General features: G+C 49.6%; 1 protein-coding gene across 1 annotated transcript in view; it reads right to left on the bottom strand.

Annotated features, from left to right (window-relative positions):
* Window positions 1-1,736: 1,736 nt before the first annotated feature.
* The window catches only part of LOC144120473 (calpain-A-like), a 40,258-nt gene continuing 30,820 nt past the window's right edge, over window positions 1,737-11,174 (bottom strand). Inside the window, exons 3-12 of the mRNA XM_077652899.1 lie at window positions 10,537-10,680; window positions 9,888-10,019; window positions 9,362-9,555; window positions 8,654-8,822; window positions 7,835-8,007; window positions 6,859-7,036; window positions 5,300-5,423; window positions 3,713-3,843; window positions 2,623-2,831; window positions 1,737-1,864 (exon numbers count right to left, since the gene is read on the bottom strand). Coding sequence (XP_077509025.1) covers window positions 1,852-1,864; window positions 2,623-2,831; window positions 3,713-3,843; window positions 5,300-5,423; window positions 6,859-7,036; window positions 7,835-8,007; window positions 8,654-8,822; window positions 9,362-9,555; window positions 9,888-10,019; window positions 10,537-10,680 — 1,467 coding nt within the window. The 3' untranslated portion in view covers window positions 1,737-1,851. The remainder of the gene's footprint in view (window positions 1,865-2,622; window positions 2,832-3,712; window positions 3,844-5,299; window positions 5,424-6,858; window positions 7,037-7,834; window positions 8,008-8,653; window positions 8,823-9,361; window positions 9,556-9,887; window positions 10,020-10,536; window positions 10,681-11,174) is intronic.

Below are 11,174 nucleotides of genomic sequence, written 5' to 3'. Positions count from 1 at the left end.
TAAAGTAAACGAAGATGAACTCTGAGAAGTGGCATAGGCCTGCTTTACGAGAACGCTTGTGCCCACACTGGCCAGGCAACCGCTTCGCTTCTGGCAAGATTCCAGAGGGAGGTCTTGGAACATACTCTGTATAGCCCGGACCTGGTACGCGGATAGCAAGGAGTTGACATGAGAAGTCAAGAGGGGTTTGCACGAGAGACGAGAGACATCTGTAGTAAAGCTTGTTGCTATAGTTGGTGCATAACTTAAAAGCGCGTGTCCGTGTCACCTTCTTCCCGTCCACGCTTTTTTGTGCTGTTTTCCACCTTTTAAGAGAGACACCTCTGACCAAGGTATACAAAAGCTGGTTCCCAGGCTTAACAAGCGTGTTGATGATAATGGCAGCAAATATTTGAGAAAATGAATAAATGTAATACACTGTTCCACACCACGTGTGCCTGCCAACGTAAACCTTAAGCGCCTTCACACATGTCTCACATTGGAGCAGAGGGAGGCGGCCTTGACCAGGACTGTCCTGGAGGACCAGTTCACCTTTGTAGACCGAGCCTGTGCGGCGGCTGTCTCCATGGGGGCTATGGTCTAGGAGAAATCTGGAGCGGCCCACACTGCTGTCATCGAGAAGCATTTCTGAATATTATTTCTTTTTCTTCTTCTTCCTCAAATAAAATATGCTCCACAACCATGCTGGCCTTTGTATATTTACTTTCCTGACACGCCTCATGCTGAGGCTTCTTTGCCGGCTACTTGTTCCCCTTCCTAAGTTTCCTATGGCGCACCTGGACAACCCATCCTCCCACCTAAGCGGCTAAGTAGTGTACGCGGCCGCTTAGGCAGCGTTCGCTTATGAATGCACGAGTTTTCTCTACAGTTACATCCAGGTAAGCTTCTATAATGGCACCGTGGAATCCACCGCTACCCTGATTTCGCGGATGAGGACGAATGCCACACTCGTGGTTGAGCCATTTTCCCAGAAAGCCTGCTGGCAGTACCCACGATCCCTCCTGCAGCTGGCCTGGGTCGCCAGAGAACGCTAGGCGCCTGGTATTGGGGCCTTGCTGCCTTGCGTCGCCAAAGCTGACCGGCATTCCGTCCACGCGTCCTTGTTTTCCGTCACTGACCTAATATGGCCCGGGACTTTTCATCAATCAAATGCGTCGAAGGTGGTGTCGAAGTCACAGCAAAAAGAACAATAGTTTTCCCTCTCCCTTGAGACGATAGCTGATAATTATCCATTGCTCCCATGACTGCGCCGATACTTCGAGCCCAACCTCAACATTGGCATAATGAGCGCAGCATGGCTTCTCGACAATGTGTGCACTCATGGCCTATATATCTCTGTGGCTCAAGCCCACCTTAGTGACATTACCATTGACCAGCTCGTGAATGCAGGAGGTAAAGGCTGTATCATGCCCCAGAGAAAATCGCCCGTACAGCGAACGCTGTAAAAGGGTTACTGTCGAAGATTGGGCTCCGCTTGTAAGCACTTTCTGTTGCGAATCATTATTTCTCGCAAAACCTATCCGTACATTTTCGTGTATACTACAAAAATCTTAAATGAAGATTGCGTCCCTCTCTCGTTTACGTTTTCCCTATCCTTGCTTGGCACCCTCATCGTGTGTTTGTGTGTGTATTCCAAATAAGATATGGCGAATCCGCGTGCAGTCCGCGAAATGCCCACATTTTGGGCTCCTTGTTGTGTCAAGATCGCTACCCCTGCTTGTGCACCATGCACTTGCCTTGCGTTGAGCAGTGCAGGAAACCTGGCAGCTGACTCGGCTTGGCGTCCCCCCACAAGGAGCCTCAGGAGTTTCGCTCTCGCCGACTGGGGTCACCAGGCTCCGCCATTTCCGTTCAGTGGAGCTCCCTTTGAGTGGGAACGATCGCGACAGCAAACGTGAAAGACCACGTCAGTAGAAATGCGATTTGGTCTGGCTGGTGTACACTAAACACACAGGATCAAAACAGTGCACAAACGACGACGAACAGAAGTGAAGATGACTTAGCGCAAGTCGTCTGTGTGCTACCCCTTACAAAAATAGTCCACAGTCTATAGACTTCTCATAGACTCTATTGTCTTCCTATAGATATTTCTGTTTGTCTATTCATAGTCTATAGACTGTCTATGGAAAAAAGTCTTCTAAAATTGTACGACCAAAAATCTATAGATTGTCTATAGACTGTCTAAAGTATTTGTATGTCTAGGGTTTATTCATAGTCTATAGACAATAGACAGAAGTCTACAGGCAGTCTATAGTCTGTCTAAAGAGATTTTTGTAAGGGGTGTCCCCTTCTCTTGCGTCTGTCGTCGTTCTTGCCCTGTGTCCACCAGTGAATAGAATAAAGAACAACGTCGTATTTGCAGAAAACCGCAGAAGTTGATGTTTCACTGAAAGCTCATTTTGGCATTAAGAATATGTTACTTAGATGGTAGCCCTCGGTACACATTGGTATAATAAAAGTGAAGCTACGAATAATGGTTTATCTCCAAGATTACGGCAAAAAAATATCTTAGCCAAAAGAAATATTGGCAGCAAAGTTGTTGGAGGCCGTGCGAGGCATCTCCAAGGTTGTGGCGAGACCAGATAACCGGTGCAGTGCAGGGACGTTTTATGAGTCAGTCACCTGAGTTGGAAAGGGCTGCTCGCGTACACGCGTATCATGAACGCTCCAGGGCAGTGCGAGTCGAAGGTGGCCGGGATGATGACGTAGTGGCCCGGCCGCAGCTCGAAGCGGCCGAACACCTCGCGGTAGTTGATGTACGCCCCGGAGTTGGCCACGTCCGGGGTGCGCGCGAAGTGCTCTAACGGCAGCCGCCGGAACTGGTCTGGCGCCTGCAGCGAGGAGACTTCACCGCTCGCTCTTCCTTTCCGAACGAAGTACCATTTTATAGCCAGAAATAATACTGGCCTATCGAGCACCGCCATTTATAATGCAAGAACAGGGCTTACTTTTTTCCAGCGTAAAAATTATTTTTAGGCGTACCCATTGCGACTATGTCAAAGCCAGTTAGTATACTGCGATTGTATGTGGAAAGAGGCTGGGCTGGCGGTAGTTCCTTTCACTTGGTTGGTTTTCGTGCACAGAATCTCGAGAGAAAGAGATATGTGGGAGGAGAGGGCATTTATAGAAGGAAAAGTAAAGTTGTCGATCTCACGTGATGTGCTTTAGTGCTAAACTGCACTCGGCAAGAGAAAAAGTAGGCCGGTAACAGGGCATTGACGCGTACCGGCGAGAATACAGGGCGTCACTATAGAACCCTGTTCGTAACGCAACTACACTTCTACAGCCCGCTGTTCACGGCAGTGTAACATCATTGCGAGTGTGAAGTGCAATGGCCCTCCTGTAAAATTCCGGGAACCCCGCATGATAGATTATGACAAGGTAAATGAGCACACAATATGCGCCTCCCGTGCTTGCGCTCTTGAAAGCGTGCTCTCTGCAATGTATCCATTCATCGGTCTCTTCAATGCTTACCTATTTATCATCACGCGCACACGTGGTACAGGTGAAAATGAAGTAAAAGTACGAAATACAGCTTCAAGTAAAAAAGCTCACTAACCCTAAAAGAAGGTTCATTTCACACTGCAGGGTATTTCGTGAAAATAACGGATATTTTAACAGTGTGCGCTTCGCTGCCAGGAAAATACTTCTAATCAAAGAACAGCGCACTGAAGAATTTCAACTTCGGTGATGGGGCGCTACCGGCACTCACGTGATATATGACGAAGCCTATCTGGTGCATGCGCAGGCGGTTCCGCGTGATGAACGCGTTGTGCGGCGGGTGCACCTGCATCAGCGCCACTACCACGCTCACCGTGGACTCCTCCGCCGCCGCTGCGTCCCCTGCGACCACACAGGATGCCATCACTCGCGTAAAAAGAGGCTCTCGAGAACATCGGCAAGTCATTGAAGAACACGGTGGTAGGCAGCCCCCATCCACTTTGCCAACCGGAATCTTACTCGCAGACTGTTCGGTTGAATTTCTATTTTTCATCATCTTGAGTCGTAGGGTAAAAGTTGTGAATTTCCAGGATTTTCTCACGGTCTCTTCATTTCATAAATGTAAAAAAGTGGGAAAATCACAAAGAGAAAGACGACTACAGCACAATTACATTTAGTTAATTTTGATGATTTCTCAATGTTTAAGGACAATATAAATGGGCGCAATTACGCAGGCACAACCGTAAATCGAGAGCAAAATAAAATCTGCTTCCTCACCAGCCAATGCAGCATTGCGACCGAAGAATTTTAGCCCACATTCAATTAGGATGAGCATTTGGATGAATTTATTTTCCAGAAGGCGTCCTGCATGCCTGGCGGCTGAGACTTTGACCTCGCTTCGGTTAATATGTTGTAAAAGACCGTTAATTACTTTATGTTAGGAATGCATGTAGTCCTAGGAGCAGAAATGAATATTATTGATATTTTGGAACTCAGTATTGCTTGTAATACGACGGGCATTACGAAATTAAAGGGACTTGCACGCATCTAAGCAGAGCTGTTGTGAACTCACCACATATATTTTCCCTTCTCCGATCCGCAGGAAACAAATGAAAGGGGCACTGATATTACCGGGCGTAGCTTGCGCACTTTACACAGCCTGTTATGCAGTGTGTGCCCCACGTAAGGTCCAGGAGCAAGTGATCTGTTTTGGCGGAGGTTATGCACTTCGAGTCATTGTCTTTTATGAAGGACACATCACATAAACGGAACGATATTTATTCGCTGTTTAACAACTAATATATGAATATCAAGCGTGGCACTTTTAACCGCAGAGGTTCAACCGTGATAGTTTTATGACGGACTTGCTCAGGAGTAATATACCATCTGTGTTTTCGTGGTGGAGAGAGGTCAGGAAAAATGGAAATCTTGACCGCCCAAACTAAACTAGTGGCTGGAGAGCAGCCTCACTTCGCTAGCCAACGTTCCGACCCTGTGCTCACATACGGCAGAGGTGGGCCTGGAAGCCGGTGCACTCACGAGGAGGGGGGGTGCGGGAGGATTGGGTGTGCTGCAACTATCGGCGTCACATCTCCGCCTCTGAAGAAGGCCAGAAAAGTTTTGAGTTGTCTTCCCAAAAACGTTTCGAACTTTTAAGCTCGTCCGCTGAAAACATACCTCGTTGAGTTTACCTCAGTTCCTCTGCCAAACGAGTTGTATAAATACGCACAAGGCTTGTACAAACGCAGTGAAAACGTTGGGGTGGACAGATTCCCCGAAGCTACGCTAAGCACCGCTTCCGAGCCAGGTGAGAATCTCCAGCAGACGTGTGCCGAGTGGCAGGAGCCGGTTTGCTCACCCTGGTCGCCCACTGCGGGCCTGATGGAGAGGAGGTACTGCGGATTGGTGCTGAACGAACTCAGGTTGTTTCTGGATCCCCCCGAGTTGACCCCGTCCACCCAGACGCCGCGAATGGCGCGCACCTGAAAATGGAACACGAGAGAGCGAGGATCGAGAAAACTATTTGCCCTCTCTCCGCACAGAGAGAAGGCAGGCTAAAGACACACACACAACACTGGCGGTACCAAAGGAAACCCGACGTCGCCAAAAGAGCGGCCTCATAAAAAGGCCTTTTGTCATTGAGGACGTCCTTGATCAACTTAGGATAGTTACTAAAATAGAACTGGAATAGCTTTGGATTAGTATCGAGAATAAATAGAAATGAAAAGGGAATAGAATTAAAATAGAATCAGAAAGGAATGAAACTGGAATACAATCGGAATGCGAAAATTTGGGGTGTACCACCAGAAAGTTGAGTTGGCCCCGGTCAACCCCAAAAAATTTGGAAGCCCGCGCGACAAAAAAAAAAAAACTTTACGCAGCAATATGCAATGAGAAGTCAGTGCTTACGCATAAAGAACACGGAATTAACTTAAGTGTCCCCAGTAAGTTTTTTTTTTTTAAAGGACAGTCGCACGTAAGGCAATCAATGTTTATCCGCGCATACTACTTCAGACTGGTGATCGAAGCATAACTAGACTTTGCAGACAAATTTAGGATGGGTCGCAGTGTTTCAAGTAGGTGTCTGTAATGCTCTCGACTGCTAAGATATGTTGCTGCAGCGCAAAAGGAGGCCCGCTCATCCTTAGTGGTGTACGGACCCAGTGCCAGAAACAAGGTGCGACGAACGAAGTCTCTTAGTCATTTTGTATTTAAGGAGGCCGTTTATGTTAGAAACAAAATTTATATGGGGGCAATAAGTCGCATAGGTAGTGAATACTAAGGAAGGAATATCCAGTCACTCATTGTGGACGTCCTCTTTCTCCTCAAGGGTTTGATGGAAAAGTTTGTGGCTGGAATTTGGAGGAGGGGAAAAAAGAGGGTTAAAATGGTTATCATTCGCGTGTCTCGAAGAAAGCGGGCAAAGCAGGCGAGGTGGGCCGTGCTGCGTAAGGTTTAAAGCAACCAAGCCAAATGCCTGACAGCTGAAATATAGTCGTGTTCAGGAGTAGACGCTGCCAGTAGCGCGGCGTTTGAATTCACAACTCAGGCTGCAAACTTTGTCAGCCTCAATCATTCTGAACGATGTCGGTCGGCGAAACACGTTATGGTGTTCATAAAAATGTGTTTTTTGCCCAAAGGTTTTTGCCCATCTCCTGCTGCCTTCGAAATTTGAAAACCAATATTTCCTACAATCACCATAGACGTAAACATTTTTATCAGTTGATCCAAGCGATCCAAGGATAATGAAACATTTTTACAACTGAAAGGCACGTCCAACAGTAATTATATACTTCATATCGCACCTTAGAACTGCCTATATAGCCAGTGGAAAAATTTTCGTCATTCATGTGGCATGATGCGTATACCTATAAGCAGTATTTTCCTATTCACACGAGAGCTGTCGTCTCCCAGTACCTCTCCGGGCTTCTCGGGTATGCCGTCGCCGTCGAAGTCCGGCCCCAGCGTGCAGATGGAGACCTCCTCGAACTCGCGGCAGAAGTCCTCGTACTTCATCCAGAACTCGCCGTCGCCGTGTTGACGCCACTCCATCTGTTTCTTGGTCTCCGCGTCCACCAGCGACCACTGGGGGTCCCTGCGGGCCACGGGATGAAGGATGCAGCAGAGGGTAGCTTGGCGCCCTTACGGACACGCGTTGGGATTTGTTCCGTGCGCTGAAACTGTGCAGACTCGCTTGATGCGCACCAAGTCGGGAGGCCGCAACTGAAGTCGTATGCCAACGAGAGAACGCTGATGAAGAGCAGATTTTTTTCCACCTTAGTAAAAACTGACGACACGCTACCTCGCTTTGAGGAGAGGATATAGAGAGAGGTACTCGGGAGAAAAGGGCCAGAGAAAAAAGGAGAGAATGTGCCAAAATAAAAGTGACGGAGAAAAAATTCGACTGTCATTGGCGCATTTCCAGTGTTCTTCGGAAGCCTCGCCGCCACTGTCGGACTAGCTTGGTCGCTGGAAATTTAGCGCGGTCTCCACTCAGGCAACATTTAATGCACGCTCATCATAGGCTGCAAGTGAGCCGCTCGCGTGAAAGTAATGTGGTTTGTATTCTACTGAAAGACGTCCTTTACATGCTTCCTCGTTTTCAGTGCCCATGAAGAGCGAGCAGTAGCCTAGCAAGCGGTAGTAAGCAACCTTTAACGGCGGCTAGAGAGGTTATAGACTGGTACTACGCTTGGCACGCTGCGCACGAGGACGATAAACAGCCATTATTTGACACACGCTCGCATACGCGATAAAGGGTGTCACCAGAGTACATAGCTCAAATAAGTCGTGTCCTGATCTGTGCCCGCATACGCCAGACATGCCTTCCTTGAGTGCACCCACCAACGGTGCGCCGTCAAATAAAGCATTCGTGCAGTATGTGTGGCCGTACGCGTCGCTCCAGTCTCCGGTCCACTCGATGCCGTTTCCCCAGGGGTTGCGCACGCGCAGTAGGCAGGCGTCGCGGCCGTTGCTCAGCGGCACACGGCGAACCGCGCTCACGGTGTAGGCGTGGCCCGACACCAGCCCGTTGGGGTCGGCCGCTGTGGCCAGCCACCAGTCGCCCTGCATGCGAATGGGCAACCCCCATTTCAGCACGCATGCAAGCGGTGGGAAAGTCGAGGTGGCTAATCATCATCAACAACAAAAAAACTCCCATTGCGCTATAAAGGCAGGCAAAGACTGTAGGTGCAGGTTTTGACGGAATGCTGAACTAAATGAGAAACCCCATCTACGAAGAAAAGAGAGAGAGAATTACGAATTTTAATTTGTACATCAAAGCACTTTCACTTTGGGCTGAATAGGTACTGGTGAAGAAAAAAACGGACATGAGTGCGATTAGCTGGGACGTTCGGGGACATATTTCATCTTTACCGTCATCTTTAATAGCTAAAGCATCTCTCTCCAGCTGCCCCCTTTTTTCAGGTGTGCTTCATCCTTTCTCGGTCCCGAAAGTTGCTATGTTACTCCTTGCGCCCCTATCCACACTACTGCTAGCGTGTGCGTGTTCTTTGCAACTCTCAACGGAATAAGGGCTCGCTTTAACCAGTGCTTGGTGCTTTTGAAATTTCTGTCTCGTGCTCACATCCATAACATGGTTGTTTGTTCCCATCAGGCTTTAACATATCGCCGTTTCTTCTGAATCAGCCCCAAGTGCAGGTCGTCCCTTTGCCGTCTTTCTCGAAAAAACTGTGCCTACAGCAACACTCGCCTTTCGCGAGCATGTGATGAAGGCGCCATGCTCCGAGGCCTTGAGCAGGAACCCGAACAAGTTCTCCGGCGCGTCCTGCAGGTCGTACCGTTCGGCCAGGCCGCTGGTCAGGTCCACCATGGCGTCCATGGCCTGGCCGCCTTCCAGGGCCTCGTAGCTGCCGTGCAGCCTGCCACACGAAAGGAAAAAAAGGTGCACTGTTCGAGTGCGAGAGAGATTTTACTCGAGGGCAGTGCGACTGAAGCATGCATCCGTTACTTTTCACACTGGCTTAGAACTTAAGCAGACTACTTCGCAACGTATACAACTCACAACACGCAAGATACGAAAGCTTTAAATGGGTGGTGAGCGTCTCTTTCAAAGCTGAAGACGGCAACCCCAAAGCCGCGTTGTTGCGGCAGTATACGATGTAGCAGTCTTTTACAAAGAGGCATCAACGCTAGTGTTCCACCTGATCGTGCATGTTCGTTGCACAATGTTTATTATTTTTTTCCCGACCGCCAGGTACTGTTTCGTTCTAATATATTTCCTTGGCAAATCACAGAGTTATCGTTAATACCTATGACCAACAAAAGTTTCACTTGTGTCCAAGAGCGCGACACGAAGACGTCGGTGTGTGCCTCCTCGTCTAGAACGGAGTACCTATTTAACTACACACATATATGCGCCCTGCTTATTCCCTGAGAACCGCCCCACACTGCGACTCACTTGGCGTAGGCCTTCTCGAGTAGCGCAACCCAGAACTCGCGGGGGTCGCTGCAGCGCGAGTAGATGAGCCTGTCCTCGCTGGTGGGCAGCAGGTCGTCCACGTACACCACCACCCAGCGGCCGAAGCGCCACAGGTTGAAGCGCACGGCGCCCTTGTACTCCGAGCCGTACAGCTGCTGCTCCTGGGGAACCACCTGGGCACGCGTATTGGCAGCGATCGCGCGGCTGCGGGGCGCCATTCCTCGACATACTATTTGCCGCACTCCTCGTCTCTCAGCCACATAAAATGGAAGCATTTGAAAATATCTCCACCGTTGTTCACACCAACAGAGCGCTATTTACCGCATGGCCGGCGCGAAATCCCACCGCCGTACCACAATACGGCCATTCAAATCATCCCAAGAGAGGCGCGGAGAAAAAAGGACAGGCTCAACAGATCCTGCATTTTGCGCCAGCGGTAGCGCCGGCAGCCCCGTCACGTCGCTCAACTTCTATAAGCCCGCAGAGAGCGCCGTCGTCCGCTCACCCGGTGCATGAGGTCGGGCCGCTGGGCCACTGCCGCACAGGAAGAGAGGAACCAGCAGTCTCCCAGGGCCCCCTGAACGATGTCGTTTCGGCTCACCCCGTTGACGAGCAGCTGAGGCTCGGAGACCATCTCCTGCGGGGTGATTCGGGACCAGACAATATCGCGGAGAAGTATTTAAAAAACATAGATAAAACCTTAACGTCCGTGCATATATAGGTGTTCCCGTTTGTGTGGGTACATCGGGCGTAAGGGTCTTGTTGTGCAGAACAAGACACGCAAACTCCTGCAAACATTCCCTATATATTGTAAATTTTAGCTGCGTGAAAAGCCTCTGGAGAGAGCAATGCCGTGTTCCGTCTAGGGCTGGCTGGAAACAGCCGCTCGACGGTTAAATTGCTGGGATGCAATACCGCTGCCGCACAATTTTTAATGAATTAAATAAACTTTACGCTAGTTGAAGTAAAGGCTAAGAATTTTGTGAGGAGCTCAACAGGAATTCTTGTAACAGGAACCTTTTTTTAACGTATTGGTGCATGCTAACAGAGACAGCCTTTGCATGCAATTAGTGTTCATGCCTAGGTGTATGCCCGTTAGGCACGCGGTACAAGCAGTTAGTGTAAACGAAATGCACACTAAACAAGGGACGCACGTGCGGCCTGAGCCAGGTGATCCTTCCGGGCACGGGCCGCCTGTGGGTGAAGAGCGACGACTCGGCCGGCGGGAAGTGGCTGTCCACAAACAGCTCCGTCAGCGGCAGGTTCCGGATGGCCTGCTCGTCCTCCAGCGCCGTCTTCTGCGCTCGCGCACGTGCGCACAGGTCAAGGGCGACCGCACGAAGGCGAGAGTATCCAGTCAAAGTGCACCAAGTGCGGAAGCGCAATCTATTACGAAGGTATCAAAGGGGCGCATCATTTGACTGAGACGCTGTACGCCCAAGGAAGAACGAAATATGACACAATCTCATTACGAAAAGACGGCATACAGACGGTCTGCCCTTGGGGTTTGGCTCGAGCACTAGAATGGGGCGCAGTAAGTGCGTGTATGCAGTCGGTAGATGTGTGGGACTTAAGAGTACGAAATCCGACTTCAAAATTCGAACTTTGCAGAGAAGTTCATGTATACTGCAGGCGCACAAACGACAGCACAGTATCACCAACCTGGAGGATTCAGACCCGCAGAACGCAGACTTACGCAACATAACAAGAAGACTAAACTTGGACCCTCGCTCATTAGTTGTGTGAACGTCCAACTTTTATGCGCACTGTCAATTCGTTCCGATACTCGGGT

The sequence above is a fragment of the Amblyomma americanum genome, chromosome 2 (genome assembly GCF_052857255.1).
Source record: "Amblyomma americanum isolate KBUSLIRL-KWMA chromosome 2, ASM5285725v1, whole genome shotgun sequence".
In the NCBI taxonomy this organism is placed as follows: domain Eukaryota; kingdom Metazoa; phylum Arthropoda; class Arachnida; order Ixodida; family Ixodidae; genus Amblyomma; species Amblyomma americanum.
Note: the sequence above shows the minus strand (reverse complement) of the source record. Positions and strands in the feature narration are given on the sequence as shown.